At 46.1% G+C, this 26,006-nt stretch overlaps 1 protein-coding gene and 1 long non-coding RNA gene across 14 annotated transcripts in view; both read right to left on the reverse strand.

Annotated features, from left to right (window-relative positions):
• Positions 1–26,006, reverse strand: part of COMMD7 (COMM domain containing 7) — a 71,583-nt gene that overhangs the window by 43,848 nt on the left and 1,729 nt on the right. For 3 of the 13 annotated variants that reach the window (XM_085003546.1, XM_085003547.1, XM_085003541.1), the window contains exons 2-7: positions 19,937–19,990; positions 19,738–19,840; positions 7,162–7,218; positions 7,043–7,080; positions 6,495–6,585; positions 5,872–5,921 (exon numbers count right to left, since the gene is read on the reverse strand). In XM_085003546.1, coding sequence (XP_084859672.1) covers positions 5,872–5,921; positions 6,495–6,585; positions 7,043–7,080; positions 7,162–7,218; positions 19,738–19,840; positions 19,937–19,990 — 393 coding nt within the window. Of the gene's footprint in view, positions 1–3,762; positions 5,000–5,871; positions 5,922–6,494; positions 6,586–7,042; positions 7,081–7,161; positions 7,219–19,737; positions 19,841–19,936; positions 19,991–26,006 lie in introns of those variants that run through there. The other 10 variants (XM_021077440.2, XM_021077439.2, XM_085003545.1 and 7 more) reach the window with 10 other exon arrangements.
• On the reverse strand, positions 7,605–11,464 carry LOC146395260 (uncharacterized). The gene is made up of 2 exons (XR_014832168.1): positions 11,195–11,464; positions 7,605–10,709 (listed from the first exon to the last, which is right to left on the reverse strand). It is a non-coding gene; the product is annotated as an uncharacterized LOC146395260 (long non-coding RNA).

Below are 26,006 nucleotides of genomic sequence, written 5' to 3' on the forward strand. Positions count from 1 at the left end.
AGGGGAATGATACAGAGATGAAGTGCTACCAGGGAGAAAGAACCTGCTCAAATCTGCAGGTGCTATGGCAGAATCCCTGCCCTGCGGTCCGTGGCCCTCATCAATGGCCCTGTTTCAATAGATTACACTTGTGACAAAATTCCAATACAACCAAGGGACTGGAGTAGCTCCCGGAGCCCATAATGGGATCTACAACAAGTGCAAGTGCGCATATAATCTCCTCTGGCATAGAGATAAGGTCACTGAAAAGAAAGGGTCAGTGTGCACAGCTCACGACCTGCCCCACGGGCCCAGCAGAGCTCTGGCCCACAGGAGGTGCTCCAAGAACGTTTGTGGCCTTCAACTGCTCCTGGAAGGGGGCTCCTGGAAGATGGGGGCCTGGCGGGGCCTGGCCACTTCTCACTAGAGACTTTTTTGTGATCCATGTTGAAAGTGACCAATAATCAAAGCAATTTCCCCAGACGTACTCTAAAGCCACGTGGGCGTGCTAGCAGTCCTGCTGTCCTGCCTGGAGGGTCTTCACCCAACAAACAGCAGGGCCTCTGACTCTCTTAGGGAGGGGTGTGGGGAGAAGGGAGCTGACTGATGATGCCAGGGGTTGGATTTCCAAGATGAAAAGCAAGGCTCTTATCCACTGCGCCACGATGGGAACTCTGTGGCTCTTATTCAGAAGCTCACACACTAGTGGGGAAGCAAATTCTGGAAACAATTACAATAAGTTGATAATGAAGAGCTCATTGTTAGTTGAGCAGACAACTGTGCTATGTGATCCATCCAATAACCTTGTGAGCTGAGAACTACACCTCATTATAAATGGGGACACTGGAGTTCCCGTAGTGATACAGCAGAAACGAATCCGACTAGGAACCATGAGGTTTCGGGTTCGATCCCTGGCCTGGCTCAATGGGTTAAAGACGTGGTGTTGCTGTGAGCTGTGGTGTAGGCCGGCGGCTATAGCTCCTATTAGACCCTTAGCCTGACAACCTCCACAGGCCGTGGGTGTGGCCCTAAAAAGACAAAAAATAAAAATAAATGGGGACACTAAGATTCTGAGAGGTTAGGAGCTTGCCTGAGGTCACACAGGTGGAGAGCAGAGGGGCCAGGAGAGGAAGCGGAGAGGTCTGACTGCAGAGCCTGGAGCCCTGGCTCTATAGCTGAGGTATGAAGGAGACCTGAGCAGTGTTTCTCGGGGCCTGGACACTACATGTCCAAGTGAGGGGAAGCACTGTGGCCCAAGGGAAGAAGAGGCAGCCGGCCTCCTGGCAGACAGGACGCTGCCAGGAGGCAGCGGAGATGGAACCCAGGGTGACACAGGCAGGGCCAGACTGGGGGGCTGGTGTGCTGGGGAGTTTGGACCTTACCCGAGACCCTAGGAGAGCTGGGAGCATTTGCATCAGTCCTCTGCCAGGAGTCTTGCCCAGGAAAATGACCACACAGGAAACAGGCCAGGTGGTAGGCACTGGGAGGCTGAAGGCTGGGCTGGGATCATCAGGAAGCCACTGTGGTGAGGGGGCCCTGGGGGAGCCTGAACTGGGCAGGGCAAGGAGCTCCTGGGTCAGAATCCATCCAGGGGTGCTGGGCACAGCTCTCACAGGGCACCTGACAGGGCCAGCACTGGCTGGCTGGCTGGCCTAATCCCTGTCGGGTCTCTCGGGATCCTGTTTCTGAACCAAGCAGGACTCCATGCTTCACAGGGCAGCACAGACCACTGGCCAGTCAGTGACCAATTTTGGTCTCTAGTCTCAGTTTCCCCATCTGTAACACGAATGGATTTATCTAGATTGCATTTTAGGTACCTTCCTGTCTTCCTGTTCTGACATTCTGTGAATTCTTTTTTTTTTTTCTTTTGGCTGTATCCGTGGCATATGGAAGTTCCTGGGCCAGGACTGAATCTGAGCTGCAGCTGTGACCTATGCCACAACAGGAGCTCCCTGTAAATTCTTTTTTTTTTTTTTTTTTTTGTCTTTTTGCCTTTTCTTAGGCCGCTCCCGCAGCATATGGAAGTTCCCAGGCTAGGGGTCTAATCAGAGCTGTAGCCACCGGCCTACGCCAGAGCCACAGCAACGCAGGATCCGAGCCGCGTCTGCAACCTACACCACAGCTCACGGCAACACCGGATCAATAACCCACTAAGCAAGGGCAGGGATCGAACCCGCAACCTCATGGTTCCTAGTCAGATTCGTTAACCACTGCGCCACAACAGGAACTCCTGTAAATTCTTTCTATATGATTCCCATGGTCTCAGGCACATGAATCCTCATGGACACATTTGGAAATTTTGTCCAAAAGCACTGATGCGCTCTTCTTTAGGACTTGTGGACAGTGATCTTATATAAATTGGAACAATCTCTGAAGAAGTCAGTTTGGCACTGTGATGGTTTGTTTTGTGTGCTAATGTGGCCAAGGCTGCTGTACCCAGATATTTGGTCAAACGTTATTCTGGGTGTTTCTGTAAAGGAGTTTTTTGGATGGAATTAACCTTTAAATCAGTGGACTTAATTTTGTACTGTATGGAATGACGTCCCTATAAATCAGTGGACTTTAAGTCAGAGCAAAGCAGATTCCCCTCCATGATGGGGGTGAGCCTCATCCAATCAGTTGAAGGACTTAATAGACCAAAGACTGACTCCCCTGCCTCCTCCCAGCAAGAAGGAACTCTGCCTGCAGACTGCCTTTGGACCGGATCTGCAACTCTTCCTCGAGTCTCCAGCCAGCCAGCCTACCTTACGGATTTTGGATTTACCAAGCCTCCACAATCCTGTGAGCCAACCCTTTAAAATAAATCAGTCTTCTCCTCCCACCTTCTCTCATACACACAAGCACTTACACACACACATGCACAGTTGGTTCTGTTCTCTGGAGAACACTAATACTGGCACTATTTATCAAAACTGCACCAGTTCTCTTGTGGTGCAGCAGGTAAAGGATCCGGCATTGTCACTGCAGTGGCTTGGGTTCGATCCCTGGCCCAGGGAACTTCCAGATGCCTCGGGTATGGCCAGAAAAAACTGCAAATGCTGGTTATAACCTATCCATATAACAGAACATGCTGCAGCTTCTTTACATACCAACATGGAAAGACCTCCAAGATATATTAAGAATAATGTGTACATGCAAAATGATATACACATGCAAGAAATTCAGATGCAGCCTCGTTCACAGAAGAATGGAAATAACCTAAACCCCATGAGCAGGAAAGCAATTAAATAAACCATCCATTTGAAGAAACCGGCGCACTGGTTACAGAGAATGACGCTGTGCTCTCTGTTCTGATGTGGAAGGATTCCCAAGTTAAGTGGGAAAAAGCAAGGTGCAGACTGCAGTGTGTACAGTGCTGCTATTTGTGTGGGAAGAAGAGTCAAACTCTGCCTATACATTTGCAAATGCACAACACGGAATAAACTAATAACAGGGGCTGCCTCCTCGGGGTGGGGAGAACTAGGGAAGTGGGGCATGGGTGGGGAGAAGGGAGTACCGAGCACTGTATTTTCTGCATCTTGGGCAGGTATTATCCTATTTCTAAGGTTGGGAAGAAAGCCATCTCAACACAAAGCATTCATACGCTCTGCTTTTTATGACGTTTTTAACTTGAATCTCCCCTGAACTGCTCTTACAAATTCCAACGTTGGACCACGGCGAATTTCACGAAAGACTCGGGGACATCACCCAAACCAGGAAGAGAATTTTTGAAGATAAGAGCACTGGCTCTCTGCAAGGCAGGTGAATCTTTAATCCATGCACAGAGACAACTGGATGCAGACCTGTTCTTCAGAACCTTTTTTATTCCTCATCGAGCCAAGAGAGGAGGTCAGCTTGAGCCCATACGAGCTGAAATAGCTCAAAAGGCCCCCGTCATTACATAGAACATGGCAAAACCTAAAATGAGGGCAGTCAGCCTCAGTTCTTTTCAGGGCAGACCAAGCAGTGTCCATGAAAGATGCCTAGCAGTGAACCAGCACCACGTGTGTCCGGACTCCATGGGGCTCCGCGGTATGTCGCTTGTGGAGTCCTCCCCTTCCTCAGCCATAACCAAGCCGCTGCGCTTTGGTGGGGAGGGTCATCAGTGCCCACCTCCAGCCACAGACCTGCTTGTTTACTCTAGAACCTTGAACGGGAGGAACTTATTTTCTGCCCCGAATCTGAGATGCAATGGCCTCTCTGAATATCTCAACAGTGACCTGGGTGGTGGAGGCTCCCTCAACAAAGACACTTCAGGGTCATCCGTAAGTACTTAATCCTGTTGTTTTTCAGAAACCTTTGCACCTGGGCTCCCAAGAAGCAAGTGGGCCTGAAGGAGCCGACGCCAGGGCGGGGGGTGGGGTGGGGAGGGGGGCGGAGATGCAGGGGGGCAGAAATCAGCTGAAACACTCCATGCTGGTTCTGACTCGCTCCATCTCGTGCAGGAAGCTGTAGAACTGAGGCAAGGTTAATTCTGGGGAGAGAAAATGACGCTTCAGGTGAATGTTTCCAACTCCACAGAATCATCCAAGAAAACGAATTTCCACCCAGAGACTTGCTTTGTCTGTGTTGGCTTCGTACATCCAAGCAGTTCTTGACGGGTAATTGATCATGATAAAGACCTAAGAGCCTTGAACATAGAAAGTTCTCAGCTCCATGTTAAAGGGTGGCGGGGGTGGGGTGGGTGGGATTTAAAATGGCATTGACTCCCCAGCACAAAAGGATGACAGGGACCATCGAGCTGGTCCTGCAGCAAGAGCTTCCTGCTCTTCCACACTCGCCATTCCTGCCCCCCATCTTTCCCTTTTGCAAAAAGGCATTCCAACCTGCCAGAGCCTTATTATTCATGGGAGCAAAGCCAGCAGAATGGCAACTCCACCGCTCGGGGATGACTTCTTTTCTGGAGAAATGATTGGTGGGGGGCTTCACGAGCCCAGTGACTGAAGAGAACATGGGAAAAGTGAAAAGGCTCAAATGGGAATTTGGACTCACCTATGTATAAATTTTCAGTTTGATTTCCTTTCTTAACCACCAACTTTAACTGATACAAAAAGGGAAAAAGATTAAAAAAATTTTTAATTAAAATGGTGATAACTGGGCAAAGCTAGGGGTTCACTCAGAGCTACAGCCACCAGCTTATGCTACAGCCACAGCAACACAGGATCCGAGCTGCATCTGTGACCTACACCACAGCTCACGGCAACTCCAGATCCTTAACCCACTGACTGGGGCCAGGGATTGAACCAGCATCCTCATGGATACTAGCTGGGTTTGTTACCGCTGAGCCACATTGGGAACACCCAGGAATTCTTTCTTTTTTTTGGTCTTTTCTAGGGCCGCACCTGCAACATGTGGAGGTTCCCAGGCTAGGGGTCTAATCGGAGCTGTAGCCGCCAGCCTACACCACAGCCACAGCAACAAGGGATCTGAGCCGCGTCTGCAACCTACACCACAGCTCATGGCAACGCCGGATCCTTAACCCACTGAGTGAGGCCAGGGATCGAACACGCAACCTCATGGTTCCTAGTTGGATTCATTAACCACTGAACCACGACCAGGAACTCCATCACCCAGGAATTCTTGAAACCTAAGCTTTCATGTAAAAATCAAAGCATCTGGCATCTAGCTCAAGAGTCACTCAGGAGCAGTCTGGATCATCCACCACCAAAACTCCTAACAATTCCCACAATCACAGAAACAATCAAACTTTTAAGAACAATAGCCAGATCCTATTCACCTGAAAGTAAGTATATCAGTGACCACATATCTGGCTGACCACAATGCTCTGAGATACATAAGACAGTTCAGTGGAACCCCTACTTCATAGGATATTAATGAAACCCAATGCAGATTTAATAATTTTTAACCATGTCAAAAGATCTTCCAATTTTCAGGGATCAGGAGAAGACTTACTTGTAAAAAAATACTTCCCACTTTCTCCAGTTCGCTGCTCCCAGACGTCACTATGACACAAAAGAGAAAACCAGTAAGTGACTGGCTGAGGACCTACTCTGAAGACCCCAATCTTGTAGGGTGAACAGCAAAAAGCCATGTAGGGACCATTAGGTGGACAGCAAAATGTGTTTTTTGTTCTTTTTGGTCTTTTTAGCACCACACCCACGGTATATGGACGTTCCCAGGCTAGGGGTCAAATTGGAGCTGCAGCTGCCGGCCTACACCACAGCCACAGCAACCTGGGATCCGAGCTTCGTCTGTGACCTATACCACAGCTCATGGCAACAACAGATCCTTAACCCACTGATCGAGGCCAGGGATCAAACCTGCGTCCTCAAGGATGCTAGTCAGGTTCATTTCCACTGAGCCACGACGGGAACTCCAAAACATGCTTTTCAGGAAGTGAACAGAGAGCCATGGATAGAAAGAGCTGTTGGATGTGGACAGCAATAGAGAAGCAGCTGCTGGCCCCAACTCTCTTGGGGGACCGAGGACACCTTTCCCCAGTGAAGCCATCTGAAAGCCTCTGCAACCCAACCCTACAGCACCCAAATGAGCTGGGACTGGCTCTAACTAGTTACCTCCAAATTTCCACTCCATATCTATGAGCTGGTTAATCATCAGAGTCTGACCTATGGCCCATCGAGCAAGGGTGGGGGCATTCTGCTTCCACTGAAACAAAAGCAAAAAGCCAAAGTCATAACAATGGGAAAAATCCCCCCTCTTCATTCTGCCCCCAACACAGCATGTTTAGTCTTTACCCCAACAGTGGGAAGAAGGCAGAACCAAGGGCTTGGCCTACAGACACAGGTCTGGGGGTTTGGGGGAGCATAGAGAGGGCAGGAGATAACATAAATTTTTTTTTCATTCCAAGATTTAATCCACGTTGGAACAAACACTGTATGACATTTATATTCAGTCAAATCAGAGAGAAAAAATTAGAGATACGCTAAACAGTGAGGGTTAAGAGCTGCACTGTATCATTTGCATGAAACCAAATGAACAACATAAAGTTGAGGAAATGATACACAATGACTGACGGGTTTTCCTTAGTTGGCGTTTTCCATTTGTTTCTTTCCGTGAAATAAAAGCAAGTGATCTTAACCTTGATTAAGAGGAATCATGATACCTTTTCAGAAAAGTAAGTGGCTTTCTCCTCACTAAGACCTAGAAGAGAACAGAAGGAGACATGAGCATGATGAAGAGCTGCAGGGCTGTCACTCTGAGCGACCTTGGGTGGTGACCTACCCAGAGTTAGGAAATCAGCCCGGACCTGCTCAGCCGTGAGACTCTTCTTCAAGGCACCTGGGAGACGGGAGAAATCAGTCACAAAGGGCAAATCAATCAACCAGTTGGCAGCAAGTATTTAATGGGCACAACAGAGATGACAAGAGGAACACATGGAGACTCCGCTTGCTCTGGACAATCTCCGGCCAGCGGAGGAGGAGGGAGTATCTGAGACGAGGGACAGCAAGGCAGCGGCTTTTCGTGCCACCCAAGTGCTGGCCCCTCCAGGGAGCATGGAGGGAATCAGAGACAGAAGAAAAGACTGTATGGACTTGTGGATGGGGGCACCTCATCTGAGGAAATAAGGCCACAGACTCCTGGAGCCAAGCGGGGGAGCTCAAGGTCAGGCGGGGCACAGGGGCAACAGCCTTGATCTGTAATCACTAAACACGCATGTTACCTAATTTTTCTTTTTTCTTTTCTTTGTTTTCTTTTTGGCCGCCTCCACTGCCCAACCCCCGCAGCATATGAAAGCTCCTATGGGAGGGATGGAATCCAAACTGGAGCTGTGACCTACCCACAACTGCAGCAGGCAACACTGGATCCTAAACGCACTGCACCGGGCTGGGGACCAAACTGATGCCTTCACAGAGACGAGTTGGATCAGTAACCCACTGTGCCACAGTGGGAATTCCTCTAACTTTCAGTAAATGAAAATTAAATAACATTTAATATTCTGAGCCTCAGTTGCACTAGCTGTTTCAAGTGCTCAATAGCCACATGGGCCCAGTGGCCACAGAACTGGTCAGTGCAGCTTACAGGCCGTTCTCGTTGACATACTGGACAGCGCCCTTAGAAAATCAGCCCTCAGGAAGCAAACCAAACCAAACTAAGCGGTCTGGCCTCTACATTTCCCAAGTCACTAGCAGAGGGGACGTCGAGCCCTCCTCTCCTCCTCTCGGAAGCCCTAGGCACACCCCCACCCCTCATCCCCCGCCCCATGGGGGCCGCTTTGTTCTCCTTGAGGCTCCTTGATTCCTGAAAACAAAGTGCTGCCAGCAATCTGGGCTTCTCAAAGTTTAACCGGGTAACAATTTGGGAAACGCTTTAAAATTTTCAACTTCTTAGTCTTCCAGAAGATGACTAATCAAAGAATAAGAGGACATCCACCACCATCCAGGGAGAGCCCTGAAGTAATGCCCTAAAACCCGAGCCCCCACCCCCAGGGCCGTCCAGAAAAACAAGCCTAAAGGCTGCTGTCTCCTGAAAAATAAACCAGGTCAACAAAGGGAGGAAATCTTTTATCTCCAAAATCAGACTGAGCGAGGAAGCCACAGGGAAATAAAAAAGGCAAGACCCCAGGAAACCTTGGCTATAAAAGCCTTCCAAAGAAGGGGCTACTTCCCAGCCAATTAAGTAAACTCCTGGCTACCACATGCTGCTTCTCAGTTTATATGAAGTTCACTTCCAATATTCTGTCGGATGATCCCCAAATCTCTGAAGCAGCAATTATCATTATAACTTATTTTTAAATTTTTTTATTAGAGTATAGTTTATTTACAATGTTATGCCATATGGTAATCTTTTTTTTTTTTTTTTTTACAGCCGTACTTGCGGCATATGTAAGTTCCCAGGCTAGGGGTCAAAATGGAGCTGCAGCTGAGGCCTACACTACAGCCACAGCAATGCCTGATATGAGCAGCATCAGCAACCTATGCCACAGCTTGCAGTTATGCTGATCCTTAAATCACTGAGTGAGGGCAGGGATCCTCATGTACACAAAGTCTGGTTCTTAACCTGCTAAGGCACAACAGGAACTCCCATAATGTAACTTTTAACTTACTAGGAAACTAAAGATCAGAAAGATTCAGCTCTGGGGGAGAGGAGTTCCCATTGCGGCTCAGCAGTAATGAACCCAACTACTATCCATGAGAATACGGATTCAATCCCTGGCCTTGCTTAGTGGGTTAAGTATCTGGTGTTGCTCCAATTCAACCCCCTAGCCTAGGAACTTGCGTATGTTGTGGGTGCGGCCCTAAAAAGACAAAAGAAAAAAGAAATAGGTAGGCAGGCAACCACTTCTCCACCCAGCTTTGGGGGGAGAGGATATGGCAAATTCATAGTCAACAACTGCACTGCTAAGAAGTCACCCTACAGTCAGGCCTCCCAAACACACTGAGGTCTACGTACTAAGCTCTTCAACAATGTGGGCAGGAGAGATGAAAAGTCAGGAACAGTGTGCTGGTATGGATGCATTCACACAGCAGCTTGGGCGCCAAGGTGATTTTGTTAAAACTTAAGTCAGACCATGGCTCTCCTCTGCTCAAAACCCTCTAAAGGCTCCTGTGTCATTCACGGTAAAATCCAGAGCTCTCAGAATGCCCTGCAGAATCTGGCCTTCTTAGAATCCAATGCTCTTTCTCTCTCTTGGAACCCAATGTGCGCTCCCTCTCTATCTCTGCCAGGCAGGTTCCTACCTCCAGGCATTTGCCTTTGCAGGTCCCTCTGCTGGGAACACGGGTCCTCAAATCCTTGGCTGCTCACTCCCTCACTTCATTCAGGAATCTGCTTGACTCTAACCTCCTCTGAAAGGATCCCCGTCCACGCTTCACTTGTACCCTGTACTGTCGTATTTTCTGCATTGCATTTTTAACTACCCAACTTTATGTTACATATTTATTGTCAATTTCCCCACTAGAATGTTTGATGAGAACAAGGATTTGGTCTGTTTTGCCCACTGCTGTGCGCCAAGCTCCTAAAAAAGTGCCTGGCCCAACTGTTATTGGTTGACACTCAATAAACACATGCTGAATGAAAGAATCCATACAGTGGAATGTGCAACCTTTAAAAAGAATAAGGTAGCTCTCAATGTCCCAATTTGCAAAACGTAATTAAAAGAAGTAAAGGAAAGGTAAGAACAGTCTGCACAGTGTAATCCCTTTTGCATAAAGAAGGGTATACTGCTGATCCTTCTTCATAGCTTTAATTATATCCTTATCTTATAGCTAAGTAGACAGATTTTGTTGTTGTTGTTTTATTTTTATTTATTTTTTCCTTTTGGCCACCCTGCAGCATATGGAGTTCCCAGGCCAGGGATCAGATCTGAGCAGTAGTTACGACCTAAACCACAGCTGCAGCAATGCCAGATCCTTAATCCATTGTGCCTGGCCTGGGATCAAATCTGCATCCCAGCATTCCCAAGATGCCGCCGAGCCTGCTGCGCCACAGCAGGAACTCTGATGTAAGGAAAGTTTTTCTGAACACAATCACAAAAAACTTTAGAGTAGGGAGTTCCCTGATGGTCTAGTGGCTAGTATTCATTCAGGCTTTCACCACTGAGGCTTGGGTTCGATTCTTGGTCTGGGAACTGAGATCCCATATCAAGCCACTGCATGCTGCAGCAAAAAAACAAAAACCAAAAAAACTTCACAATGGATACCTTTGGGGAAAAGGTAGGGCCTTTTGGCGGTGTGGGGGGGTGGGGGGCAAGTAGGGCTTTTTTTTCTTTGTGTCATTTAAAAGTTTTCCAACTTGGAGTTACTGTTGTGGTGCAGCAGAAATGAATCCGACTAGGAACCATGAGGTTGCGGGTTCGATCCCTGGCCTTGCTCAGTGGGTTAAGGATCCGCTGTTGCCGTAAGCTGTGGTGTAGGTTGCACAGGAGGCTTGGATCCCAAGTTGCTGTGCCTGTCGTGTAAGCCAGCAGCTACAGCTGCGATTCAGCCCCCAGCCTGGGAACTTCATATGCTGCAGGTGCCGCCCTAAAAAGCAAAAAAAAAAAAAAAAAAAAAAAAAATTTTCTAGCTTCATGTAGGTTTGGTTTTGTTTTTTTGGTCTTTTTAGTGCCACGCCCTTGGCATATGGAGGTTCCCAGGCTAGGAGTCTAATCAGAGTTATAGCTGTCGGCCTACACCACAGCAACGCCAGATCCGAGCCGCATCTGCAACCGACACCAAGCTCGTGGCAATGCCAGATCCTTAACCCACTGAGCTAGGCCAGGGATGGAATTCGCAACCTCATGGTTCCTAGACGGATTTGTTAACCACAGAGTCACGACAGGAACTCCAAGGGTTTTTTTTTTTTTTTTTAAATGTGAAGGCTGTAAAATTAAGGCATTTTTGTTTCCTTTCTTGTAATTTTCTGTAATTTAATTTAAAAAATGCTGGAATCCTCTTGTGACTCAGCAGGTTAAGGATCTGGCACAGCCACTGCTGTGGCTTGGGTGGCTGCTATGGTGTGGATTCGATCCCTGGCCCGGGAACTTCTGCATGCTGTGGTCTGGAAAAAAAAAAAAAAAATCCCCCTTTAAGGAAAAAAAAAAAAGGTTAAATGAGTTGTCCAGGGCCACAACAGGCAGCAAATGGCAGAGAAAGTGGCTTACAGGCCAGAGAGTCCCAAAGGCCAGGCTCTTTCTACTCCAGGTCATTCTGAGATGGTGTTGGTGAGGCAGTACCAGGCAATGCCTCCACAGTGACTGAGAGCAAAGGCTACCAAGCTGCAGAGGCCAGACGGCAAGCTCTCCATCCTGATGTTACCTCAATACCTAGGGCAGGTAGGAACACACTTTAGAAATATATATATATTTCAGGAGTTCCCGTTGTGGCTCAATGGTTAACGAATCCAACTAGGAACCATGAGGTTGTGGGTTCGATCCCTGGCCTTGCTCAGTGGGTTAAGGATCCGGCATTACTGTGAGCTGTGGTGTGGGTTGCAGACGCAGCTCGGATCCCGCGTTGCTGTGGCTCTGGCGTAGGCCGGTGGCTACAGCTCCAATTAGACCCCTAGCCTGGGAACTTCCATATGCCGCAGGAGCGGTCCAAGAAATGGCAAAAAGACAAAAAAATAATAAATAAATAAATTTCTAAAATAAAACCATTTTTAAAAAAAGAAATATATATATATTTCATCTTTTTCCTTCAGTGATTCCTCCATCTTAAGCAGAAGACAGGCCTGCAGCCTTGACCCTGTGTCAGAGAGGAAACAATGTGAACTCTAGGGCTGACGTCACCAGAATATGTCACTAGAGGAAATTTGAAAATGTCCTTTAAACCCAGATAACCATCTGGATGGTTTATAAAGCCCCTGAGCTCCAATTTTCACTGGTACAGTTGCCTTAGGCAAACCCCATTGCCATCAAACAACATGGGTGGCAAGATTGAAGTGTATGTGAGGCTAAGGGTTTCAGGAAGCAGTTGGAAAGTTACCAAACACTGTTCTTGCAGCCGAATCTATGTAAGCTTGTTCAGTGTAAGAGGGGAAGCCCAAGGAACAGAAATAAGCCCTGGTGAAGACCCCTGAAGGAGGAAGCAGAGGGAGAGCACACGGAGCCCCAGTCATTGATTACTGATCCTGAAGGCTGACCAGCTGCATCTTCCTCTGCACGTTTCACGGGGAAAGAGAGGTCATGGTCACCGTACCTGGATTTACTGTGCACCTACTAGGTGCCAGCACTGAGCTGGGCGCTGGAAATCATCAATGAACCAAACAAACAACAGTCTCTGTCCTAAAGCTCATATTCTTTTGGGAGAAAAAAAAGACCATAATGATAAAGTAAATAGAGAAGCCATATATAGCGCATTATTGAAAAGTACCTTAGAAAAAAGTAATAGAGCAAGGTGAGGTCAGGAACCCTGGGGAACTTGGTTCAACACTTGATTAAATACCATTTGTGACTACTGTCCAAGGCTCATTATTCCTTTTCCTGCCCAGCCAGCCAGACTCTTTTAGGAGCAGCAAAGGGGAGTTACCACTTTTCCTTAAAAAACAACCAGTTACTGAGTACCCAGTAGGGCCAGATCCCTTGTTAAGTATTCAAGTAAAACCAGGCTTAAACTATGGCCCTGCTGTGAAGTTCTCTGTAATCTTTTCTAGGAGACAATTCATAATGACAATGATAACCATATAGCAGCAGTGTGGCCACCACTTCTTATTCAGGCAAGTGCTTTACATTTACTATCTTTCTCCATTTTCGTAACGATGTATGAGCTACTAGTACTGGCTGTTTTATTCCCAAAGAAATGGATTCTCAGAGTGGTTAAGTGACTTGGCTCAAGGTCTCATAGCCATGAGGGAGCCATAGTGACAGGCATACACAGGCCACCTCGTAACCAAATACAAGGTGGGGGCCCTATCTGGATCCTGATGAGAACAATGCTTACAAACAAAATGTATGCGACAATGGGGACATTTGAACACTGACTGCATATTTTAATTTTAGATATGATAACTGCATGGTGGTTTGATAAGGAGGGAAAAGTCCTTTATCTTTTAGGGATACATAACTAGGAATTTAGGAATGAAATGATATGATGTCTGAGATTTGTTTTAAAATAATCCAGTTTGGCGAGCAATGAGAAGTAGGTGGGACACAGATGAAACAATCTGGCCACAGGTTGATAAAGGCTAAATGCAAACTATTGCATTTGGAGTGGATAAGCAATGGGATCCTGCAGTGTAGCAGAGGGAGCTATATCTAGTCACCAGCGATGGAACATGATGGAGGATAATGTGAGAAAAAGGATATATATATATATATGTATGTATGACTGGGTCACTTTGCTGTATCACAGAAACTGACAGAATACGGTAAATCAACTGTAACAGAAAAAAATGAAAATCTTACCCAAAAAAAGGTTGCTAAGTCAGGTTCTTTTTAAGAATTAAAATAATGGGAGTTCCCATTGTGGCTCAGTGGTCTAAGGACCCAGCATAGTCTCCCTGAGGACTGATCCCTGGCATGGCTCAATGGGTTAAGGATCTGGCATTGCCGAAAGTCGCAGAGTAGGTCACATGTGCAGCTTGGATCTGGTGGTGTTGTGGCTGTGGTGTAGGCCCCAGCAGCAGCTCCAGTTTGACCCATAGCCCAGGAACTTCCATATATTGCAGGTGCAGCATAAAAAGAAAAAAAAAGAATTACATAATGGAGTTCCCATTGTGGAACAAAGGGATTGGCGGCATCTGTGCAGCACCAGGACACAGGTTTAATCCTTGGCCCGGCACAGTTAAAGGATCCAGCACTGCCACAGCTGTGGTATAGGTTGCAACTGCAGCTTGGATCTGATCCCTGGCCTGGGAACTCCATATGCTGTGGGTGGCCAAAAAAAGAGAAAGAGTAAAAGAAAAACATCAAAAACCCCACAGGCATTGGGCTAATCAAGGGAGGTTCCAGCACCAGCTTTTCCAGTGTAACATCTTAAGCAAGTCATTTCCCCTCTCTAGGGCTGTTTCCTTATCTCTAAGACAAAGATCAGACTACATTACAAAGCTTTTACCTGGCCCTCCCCCATCCCCCTCTCCCCTCAAAAAGAAGAGTGCCATGGTTAACTGTTTCACAGATACTGGTTAAGCAGGTTGCTTTATTGCAGGATTTTTCAGAGCCTGAGATGTGTTAACATGTGTGTGAATCTCCAAGATTCCAAGGCTGGGGGATGGGGGGGGAACGACAGTATTTTATGACCCTGTATGGTCACTGAAATCTTTTCTGGATGAAAACACCTATTTGAGGAAGACTAATCTGGAGGGTTCTCAAGGTCCCTTCAGCTCTCACAAGCTGCACTTCTACAATGAGGTCTTACTGTATAAGCAGGACCAGGATGAGGGAGGAAGGATAAGAGAATGAGGGCCTGGCATTTCAGACTAGAGTGGGGAAGGCCCTGGATGCCAAGTTCAGGACTACTGAACCCATTATGCACAGTAAACAGCTGAGAGGAGCAGCAGGATCCAAGGATCCAAGCTATACTTGCTGTACGCCAGGACAAACTGGAATCTGCAGTGGGAAACAGAGCTGGAGATGCTGCTGCCATAACAAGGCATGAAGGGCCAAGAACTCTCTCTGGGATGGCAGCATTTGGGACTGAAAAGAAGATGGCACGTTAGGCTGAGGCATGAGGAAGAGACCAAGAGACTTACAGGCTACCATCTCAGATGCTTAGGAGATGCTCTAGAAGAAATGGAGAATTTGAGCAGAGAAATTGCAGGAAGGGAAAAGTCAGACTGCATGAGAAAAAGAAGAGGAAAATAAACAGAAATTGTTGAATGCCTCTGAGAAGTATAGCAAACATGAGACCGACTCTAGAACTTGAAAAGCCTAAAGAGCTTTGGGGCATTAAATAGTCAAGAGGTGACTTCACAGAATGGCCATCATCAATAACTCTACAAATAACAAAAGCTGGAGGGGGTATGGAGAAAAGGGAACCCTCCTACACTGTTGGTGGGAATGTAAATTGGTACAACCACTATGGAAAACAGTACGAAGGTACCTCAGAAAACTAAACATAGAACTACCATACGATCCAGCAATCTCACTCCTGGGCACATATCCAGACAAAACTTTCATTCAAAAAGATACATGCACCCCTACGCTCACTGCAGCACTATTCACAATAGCCAAGACATGGAAACAACCTAAGTGTCCATCGACAGATGAATGGATTAAGAAGATGTGGTACAAACAACACATATGGCTGGAATACTACTCAGCCATAAAAAAGAATGAAACAATGCCATTTGCAGCAACATGGATACAACTAGAGATTCTCATACTAAGTGAAGGAAATCAGGAAGAAGACAAATACCATATGATATCACTTATACGTGGAATCTAAAATGTGGCACAAATGAACCAGTCCGCAAAACAGAAACAGACTCAGACATAGAGAACTTACATACAGAACAGACAGTTGCCAAGGGGGATGGGGGAGGGAGTGGGGTGGACTGGGAGTTTGGGGTTAGTAGATGCAAACTACTTTTTTTCGGTCTTTTTAGGGCTGCACCAGTGGAATATGAAGGTTCCCAGGCTAGGGGTCTAATCAGAGCTACAGCTGCAGGCCTACACCACAGCAATAGCAACCCTGGATCTGAGCCATGTCTGAAACCTACAACACAGCTCAAAGCAACACCAGATCCTTAAGCCACTGAGCGAGGCCAGGGATCAAACCCGCGTCCTCATGGATACTAGTCAGGTTCATTACCATTGAGACTCGACAGGAACTCCTAGCAGATGCAAACTATTACATTTAGAATGGATAAAAAATGGAGTCCTGATGTACAGCACAGAGAATTGTATCTAATCTCTTGGGACAGAACATGCTGGGGATGATATGAGAAAAAGAATGTTTATATATGTATAACTGAGTCACTTTGCTATACTGACTTTTTTTTCTTCTCTTTTTTTGCTTTGTAGGGCCATACCCATGGCATATGGAAGTTCCCAGGCTAGGGGTCAAATTGGAGCTACAGCTGCCAGCCTAGACCACAGCCACAGTAACGACAGATCCAAGCCACGTCTGCAACCTACAGCACAGCTCATGGCAACATTGGATCCCTGACCCACTGAGCAAGGACAGGGATTGAACCCTTGTCCTCATGGATACTAGTTGGGTTCGTTTTCCCCTGCGCCACAACAGGAACTCCTGAACTATAATTTTTAAACATTTTTTAAAAAAAGAGGTGAATTCAGATCCTCTCCATTAGGTGAAAGAATGTTTAATCTGAAGATCTGATATCCAGGTGTAGGACTGAAACTAACTGAACTATCGATAAATAATGCTAAAGTTTAGCAAGCACGGTATCAAGTACTTTTATGTTCTCATTTATTCCCAAAACCAACAGCATAAACTTACTCTTATTACTCCATTTTTCAGATGAGAAACTGCAACTCCAAAAGGCTGATTTGCCCAAGGTCAAATAGCTACATTAGGTGATATGACCAACACTCAAATCCAAGTTAGCCTGCAAAGCCTGTCTCTCTGGATGGTGGTCTCTGCATCTACAGAAAACAGTGGGCTACAAACAGTAGTAATCAATCCTGCTTGAAGAATACACACCCAACATCCCCTGGGAGGATCACAAGAGCTCCCAAATCCAGCTCAACTCACCCAGCATGTACTAAAAGATCCTGCTCTATTTCATCGCTTTACTTGTAACCACGGCTCAGGAAAGTGGTACAGACTCCGTCCCTGACTTCGAGGAACTAGCTCTCTGTTAGGTTCATGAGAGAGACACAAATAAAACAGCACCAACAAGAGAAAACAAGATGATTATGATCCAGAAGGAGAGCTGCAGATAAAAGAACCCATCCTGGTTGCTGAGAGGAAGGGGAGGTCACTGTGGATTGCACTGGTTTGAGAAGACTGTTCTGAAAGAGGCGGCATAGGAGCTGGAGCACAAGGCCTGGGAGGGATTAACACAGTCTGGCAGGACGGAATGGGGCGGGAGCAGAGATGAGAAGGGCAGGAACAGATGGAGATCGAGGTCTCCTGAAAATCAGTGTTCACAACAGCTCACGGGTTTCCCCATTCCCACAGGTGCAGGCTAGACAACGAGAATGCGGACTCCTGGTTCTGCACTCCGGGCACCTAGCCCACAGGCATGCTCACGTATGCCGGGAACGTGACATGCTACGGACATTCACAGCGGGATTGTTTCTAAGAGTGAAGAGTCAGAACTAAAACGTCCAGCAACGGGAAATGGACTAACTACAAGAAGGTACATTCAGTCCAAGGTACACTGCAGTCACCGGAAGAATGAAGCTGACGTGGAGAGATCCTCCATGTACTAGGTATGAAAAAATGCAAGATTCAGGGTAATTCTAGGGTTTATTACCATTTATGAAAAACAAAACTACATGAATGTATATGTGTATGTCTGTCAGTGCACAGAAAAATATGCCAAAATTATACTGTGTGATTATTTCTAGAGGCAAGAATTGGATGAGAGTAAAGAGAGATGTTCCCCTTTGACTCTCCAGAGCTCTGCAGTTCTAACTTTGCGATGCACATTTATTCCTGTGTTGAAAAGACCGTAAGCTCCCTTCCAGCCTTGTGGTTCTCATGCCTTTATCCTGCCATGAGGGCAAAAATTGCAAGAATCACACTAACCAAGGATCCTAAAATTTCACAGCTGCAAACCTGGGGGATGTTCTGATTCACACCCCTGAACCTTAGGAGCATGAGACGGGGCACGTGAAGGATGTGCACTAAGATATATCAGAAGGTCTGAGGTCCGAGGCCCGGCAGGAACAAACAAACCAAGCTTTGAACTTTTCATGCAATCACTGGGCTGAGATCTTGGGAAGATCTTATTACTGATTTGTAAAATGTGCAAACTGGGAATGCTGTTTTAGGGCCCCCACCTGGGGCATACGGAGGTTCCCAGGCTAGGGGTCGAATCAGAGCTGCAGCTGCCAGCCTACACCACAGCCACAGCAATGCAGGATCTGAGCCGCATCTGCAGTCGACACCAAGCTCACAGAAACGCCAGATCTTAACCCACTGAGCGAGGCCACAGATCGAACCCAAGTCCTCACAGATAGCAATAGGGCTCTTAACCTGCAGAGCCATACTGGGAACTCCATCACCTCCTTCTTTAAATAAATTTAACTTTTAATTAAATTGCCAAATTATTTCCACCAACTTTTTAGACAAGACATAGCTAAAAATGAACAATTAAAACAACCTGCAGTCTTACCACTCAGACAGAGCCACAATTAACTCTTTATACTTTTTAACATAAGGACTGTAGCAGACAGTATCAAACAGAACATTGTGCAAGGTTTTCCATATGACTACATTTTCCTCAACAGCATCTGTGTGTGTGTGTGTGTGGGTGGGTGGGTGGGTGTGTGTCTGTGTGTATGTCTGTGTTTAGGGCCACACCCGCGGCATATGGAGGTTCCCAGGTTAGGGGTTAAATCAGAGCTGCAGCTGCCAACCCACGCCATACCAAAGCAAGATCCAAGCCACGTCTGCGACCTATACCATAGTTCATGGCAACATCAGATCCTGTTAACCTGCTGAACGAGGCCAGGGATCAAACCCGTGTCCTCATGGGTGCTAGTCGGGTTTGATACCACTGAGCCACGATAGGAACTCCTCAAACTGAATTCTTGACCACCCTAATACTCCCCTGTAAAAATGGACCACGGCTTGTGACACCCATTTCCAGTTGCTGGGTAATTTGATTGCTTCTAATTTTTCTTTCTTATGAACAGAGCTCCAGCGGAGAGCCCCACGGCGCAGCCTCTGTGATCACCTCCCTCCCGCCAGGAACTGTTGCCTGATGGCTCTAAGGCAAAACCTGCTTCTCAAACCATCAGCCGCCAAAGACCTATCTTATACATTTTTCTATCCATCATAGGCTGAGATTTTTGTAAAATACAATGAAAATTAACTCTTAGAGGAAATGAAAAAACACAAAATATAAGATCCACATGGTTCAAATGATCAATTGTATGTTATGTATATTTTACCACATTAAACAAAAACACAAGCCCCTTTTTAAAAATTAGTACAAGAGACTATCAAATTGCCATAACAGGTTCTAGATCCTTACTCTCAGTTTCTGCGCCTACCAGGTAGGGGACCAGAGATGCCTGGGGCCGGAAGCAGGGATGCGACTGCACCCTGAGGGCACCTCTATTCTGCTCACCTGCTCGCCCTCCGTCTAGCTGGCTCCCCGCCCTAGACTGCGAGGCCCGCCCATGTCTGGTTCACCACCGAACGCTCTGGCTCGGCGCCCAGAGCACGCCTGCCAATTCGGTGGATTGAGGGAGTGTTCAAGTCATGTCTCTGACCTCAGCTGCTGGGAGAGGCTACTCACCATTTGGAACCAGAAGGAAGCTCTTCACGATGCTTCTGAGGGGGCCAAGACTGATCTGATTTGTGGTGGCAAATTCAGAGAGCTGAGCCAGAAACCTTTCCACCTGCAGAGAGGGAACAGCACAGACCAAGTTTTCACTTTCTAGATGTCTCAGGTCCACAGACACACTCGGGAACTCCCCTTTCACAAGATACTTTACCTCTTTGGGCTCAGTTAGGAAGTGGAAGAGCACTTCTGTCAGGGCTGAGAACTGCTGTGAAGAGAACAACACGGAACATCAGTAAGACTCAACTCTTGGGTCAGTGTTCCCACGTCCCAACTACAGCCCCTTGAGAAAGAAGAGAAACACACAGGTGTTGACACCTGTTTTGATCATGTTAAAGTGACACACAGTCATTCAAGTTCCCATCGTGGCTCAGTGGTTAACGAATCTGACTGGGAACCATGGGGTTGAGGGTTCCATCCCTGGCCTTGCTCAGTGGGTTAAGGATCTGGCGTTGCCGTACGCTGTGGTGTGGGTCACAGACGTGGCTCAGATCCTGAGTTGCCGTGGCTGTGGTGTAGGCTGGCAGCTACAGCTCTGATTCGACCCCTAGTCTGGGAACCTCCATATGCTGTGGGAGCGGCCCTAGAAAAGGCAAAAAGACAAAAATAAATAAAATAAAATAAAACAAAGTGACACACAGTCATAATTTGAAAAGATTGAAGCTCACCAATGTTCATGGGAACATTATTTACAATAGCCAAGATACAGAAGCAACCCAAGTGTCCACTGATAGATGAATGGATAAAAAAGATGTGCTGTAAACATACAATGGAATACCACTCAGCCCTAGAAAGAACGATCCTTGCCATTGGCAACAACATGGATGGATCTATGTGAAGTGAAGTAAGTCAGAGAAAGACAGATACTGTATGATCTCACTTACATATGAAATCTGAAAAACAAAATAAACAAACCAAAAACAGACTCATAGATACAGAGAACAAACAGGTGGCTGCCAGAGAGGAGAGGGGTCAGGGTAGGAAAAAGGCTAAGGTGATTAAAAGGTACACACTTCCAGTTATAAATTAGCCACAGGGATCTAATACACAGCATGAAGAATAAGGCTGGAGTTCCTCTGTGACTCAGCAGATTAAAGACCCTTCCTTGTCACTGCTGTGGCTTGGGCTACTGCTATGGTGTCGGTTTGACCCCTGGCCCAGGAACTTCCACATGCTGTGGGCGCAGCCAAGAAAAAGACAATGAAGAGAATACAGACAATAATACTGTTACTAAGTTTGTATGGTGACCGGTGGTTGTGATTATTTCACAAGGTAAGCAAACATCAGTCACTACGCAGTACACTTGAAACTAACATAAAATTGTATATCAAAACAGTCAACTTTAAAAAAAGCAAAAAATGTCACAATACCCACTACGGGTGTCAAGATATTTGTACAACTAGGAGTTGCCACTGTGGCTCAGCGGTAACGAATCTGACTAGAATCCATGAGGATGTGAGTTCGATCCCTGGCCTCCCTCAGTGGGTTAAGGATCTGGCATTGCCATGAGCTGTGGTGTAGGTCACAGACATGGCTCAGATCCAGCTTTGATGTGGCTGTGGTGTAGGCTGGCAGCTACAGTTCTGATTTGACACCTACCCTGGGAAATTCCATATGCCACGAGTCTAGCCCTAAAAAGCAAAAAAAGAAAGATATATTTGTACAACTACATTGTCTGAAAAACTCATATATTTTGTTGGGATACTTGGGAGACACACATTGAGAGACTGAGTGTTTGCACACATGTTCACACGTACGTTGCAAGGGTCACCCCCCCCACCTCCTCCCCAACAAGACCTAAAAGGAAAAAAAAAATCTCTGGAACATTCATAGTAGTTACTTCTTCTTTTAAATTTTTCTTTTTTTTGGGGGGGGGGCTGAAGGGAAAAAAAAAAAAAGCGGTATTGCTTTGCCAGGCAAAGGAGGGCCACAGCAGGCTAATGCCCTAAAGACTGTGCCCCCCAAACTTTTCTTTTTGTTTATACTTTGACATATTTATCATTCAAACCTAAGTCGATTCAGGAGTTCCCGTTTTGGCTCATCGGTTAACAAATTCGACTAGCATCCTTGAGGACATGGGTTCAGTCCCTGGCCTTGCTCAGAGGGTTAAGGATCCGGCGTTGCTGTGAGCTGTGGTGTAGATAGCAGATGCGGCTCAGATCTGGCATTGCTGTGGCTGTGGCATAGGTTGGCAGCTGTATTCTGATTAGATCCCTAGCCTGGGGACCTCCATATGCCGCAGGTGCGGCCCTAAAAGGCAAAAAGACACACAAAAAAAGTCAATCCAAATATATAATTTCTCCCATTTTCCCCCTCACAAATGGTAACATAGGAACTTTTTCTCTTCCTTGCTTTCAAAAGCAGTTACTTCTGTGTGGCAAGATTTTGGGTGATTTTGGGTGCGAGATCCTTAACTCACTGAGAAAGGCCAGGGATCGAACCTGTGTCCTCATGGATGCTAGTCACATTCATTTCCACTAAGCCATGACGGGAACTCCGATTTAATTTCTTTTAAATACAAATGAGACCATACTGAACCCGCTCCCTGAACCTCACCTTTTTTTCACTTAGTTATGTCTTAGAGACCCATCATGCCAGCATATAAATCTACCCAGTTCTTTTAACAACTGCATGACATTCAACTGTTAAAGACTTAGCATCATTCTAGCTCCCTAGAAATGAACATTAGAGTATATGTGTATGTTTTGCAGCACTGTTATTACAAACAATGCTATGATGAAAATCCTCCCATGTATTTCTTTGTGACATGTAAGTCTATAAGATATATTCTTCAACTATATCCTAGGTCAAAAGATACATGCATTTTTAAAAATGAGGTATAGTTGATATACAATACTATATAAATTTCAGGTGTACAACAGTGATTCACAATTTTTTAAGGTTATATTCTATTTATAGATATTATAAAATATTGGCTATATTCCCTGTATTATAGAACATATTCTTGTGGCTTATTTATTTTACACATAGTAGTTTGCATCTTTTTTTGTAATTTTTTGCTTTTTAGGGCCGCACCCACAGCATATGGAAGTCCCCAGGCTAGGGGTCAAATCAGAGCTACAGTTGCTGGCCTATGCCACAGTCACAGCAATGCAGGATCCAAGCCACATCTGGGACCTATACCACTGCTCACAGCAATGCCAGATCCTTTAACCCACCGAGCAAGGCCAGGGATTGAACCTGCATCTTCATGGATACTAGCTGGGTTCATTACCACAGAGCCATGACAGGAACTCCAGCAGTTTGTACCTCTTAATCCCCTGTCTCCGTCTTGCCCCTCCCCTTCCCCTCTTCCTATTGGTAACCACTAGTTTGTTCTCTAGGATAAATGCATCTTAAACTCTGAGAAAATGTTGCCAAATCACCTTGCAAAGAAGTTGCAAGGATTTACACTCCCACCAGCCAATGGCATAGAGGTATCAGCTTTCTCAAAACTTCATGGATATTCCACAGAAACACTTAAACCAATGCTGACCAGGGTCCTTCTGCAAATCTGTGATGTTGGGTATTAGCCTTGCACAACTGCTGGTAAGAGTAAAAACAAGAACAGTCAAGGCTGGTTTGAGAATGTGTTCTCCTCTATTTATTTAAATTTTTTTTGCTGCAAATTTTTGGAACTGTTAGATCTTCGGCCAGCTGTGTTTCCTATGCCTCCCAGGGCCTTTTACAAAATGGGGCGGGACAGTGTTCCATTTCCAGGCCTCGGTGGTGCACTCTCCCTCTCCAGTTCTCCTTCAAGAGGGGCCTCAAGCTCACCTGGTCTGTAGGCTGCTGCCAACCCCCACCCCTATCTCCACTTTTCCAATCCCTCCTTATCCTTCGAGGCCCTGCCAAGATATCCTGACACTCCCAACAAGAAAGGGACCTACCCAGATTCTTAACTTCTGATCCCTCTTGGAACCTGACCTGTGGGGATTAGACTTCTCAGTCTTGATAAGGATCACAAACCTGTCTTAACAGAGAAGGTTCCTCCTACAGCTTTTTATGGTCACAGCACTTAATTACTCTAAGTGCACGGTAAGAATTTGTTGACTACATCTTCCCCAAACACTTTCCCCACTCTATGCCTCTGTTACCTGCATAGCTGTCTCTCCCTGGAATGCTCACCTGCTCATGACTGCCCAGGAAACCAAAATCGTAGCTACATGTAAACATACGAAAAGATGCTCAAGATCAATCCAGATGAGAAATGCAAGTCGGCAAAACAAGGAGATACCATTTTTGCACTTATCTACAAAACTAAAAAGTCTGATAATGTTGGTGAAAGTAGAAGTAAACAGACAAGCCAGGATAAGCAGGGGCAAGCTTTCTGGACCACAATTTGGCAGCCCCTAACTAATTCTTTAAATAATCATATCCTTTGACCTACTAATTCCACTACAAGAAGTATACCCTTCAGAGATGTTCCAAAAAGTAAACCCAAACACAACAAAAAACCAAAGGCAAGTTAAGTGTGTAGGAAGAGGGACTGGCTAGATTATATTAATTAGATCTGTTTCAAGGAATATTAGACAATCCTTTTTGGGTAAAAATGTTTTTAAAAGAGAAGTTCCCGTCGTGGCGCAGTGGTTAACGAATCCGACTAGGAACCATGAGGTTGCGGGTTCGGTCCCTGCCCTTGCTCAGTGGGTTAAGGATCTGGCGTTGCCGTGAGCTGTGGTGTAGGTTGCAGACGTGGCTCTGGCGTAGGCCAGAGGCTACAGCTCCAATTTGACCCCTAGCCTTGGAACCTCCATATGCTGTGGGAGCGGCCCAAAGAAATAGCAAAAAGACAAAAAAAATAAATAAAAAATAAAAGATACCCATATATATGATGGCAGACGCAGACTTTTTTTTCTATAAAAATACACAAGAAACTATTAAAATGATGATTTCTGGAGATAAGAGAAATAAGTATTTTATTATATATATATATTTTTTTTCCCCCCATTTCTTGGGCCGCTCCCTCGGCATATAGAGTCTCCCAGGCTAGGGGTCTAATCGGAGCTGTAGCCACCAGCCTACACCAGAGCTACAGCAACGCAGGATCCGAGCCGCGTCTGCAACCTACACCACAGCTCACGACAACACAGGATCCTTAACCCACTTAGCAAGGCCAGGGATTGAACCCACATCCTCACAGATACTATCTGGGTTCATAGCTCACTGAACTACAATGAGAACTCCTGTCTGAATTTTCTATGTGCATTGCTTTCATTTATAGCTGGGTGAGAGGACTACAGAGCATTTGTTTTCTTTTCATATTTTTCTGAGTTTCTTCTCTCACAACCATTCTAAAAATGATTTTTTTTGAGGGGGGTGGCCATGCCTCTGGCATGGGGAAGTTACCAGGCTACGGATCAAACCCAAGCCGCAGCAGTGACGTGAGCCACAGCTGTGATGGTGGATCCTTAACCTGAAGAGCTACCAGGGAACTCCTAACAATGATTATTTTTTAATTCTCCCTGTTCTCAAGGTTCTACAGGTCCTAGGACTGACTATGGGCATCAGAGAGCACATGTAGATCCACTTAGTACTAAATAGTGTCTCCATTTTCTGACCCACTCTAGCAGATCGCAACTTCCCCAGTACAACAGGCCTCTTTCATCAAGCCTTTATGAACCTCACTGGATTTAGTGGCTGTTTGGTGCAGAGTAAGCATTCAGATAAATACCCCCAAATAAGCAACAAATGATGATGCCAACATTAACACAACTCTTTTTCTCCTTACGGCCTAGGCCTCAGACTTCAAAGTAAGTTCAGCTAATAGAGTGGGTATTCAGAGAAGTCTGATCACCTAAGAAAAGGGGGGGGGGAGGAAATGAACCAAAGGACTCTGGTAAATTGCTCAACAGGAAAAAGCTTTCTGTACTGAAAACAAAGGTATAAAGTTTAGAGTGTGTGTCAAGGTTAGAAAATAAGTCAAGGGATTTCCTGTCATGGCTCACTGGAAATGAGTCTAAGATCCATGAGGATGCAGGTTTGATCCCTGGCCTCGCTCAGTGGGTTAAGGATCCGGCGTTGTGAGCTGTGGTGTAGGTTGCAGACATGGCTCAGATCCCATGTTGCTGTGGCTGTGGTGTAGGCCAGCAGCTGCAGCTCGATTGGAGCCCTAGCCTGGGAATCTCCATATGCCTTGGATGTGGCCCTAAAAAGACCAAAAAAGAAAAAGAAAAAAGAAAAAAAAGAAAGAAAAAAGAAAAAGAAAGTAAGTCAAGGAAGTA

Source organism: Sus scrofa, chromosome 17 (assembly GCF_054392235.1).
Source record: "Sus scrofa isolate SSC_HxYL_T2T_F1_AM1 chromosome 17, Sscrofa_HxYL_maternal_Yorkshire_Landrace_v2.0, whole genome shotgun sequence".
Taxonomy (NCBI): Eukaryota; Metazoa; Chordata; class Mammalia; order Artiodactyla; family Suidae; genus Sus; species Sus scrofa.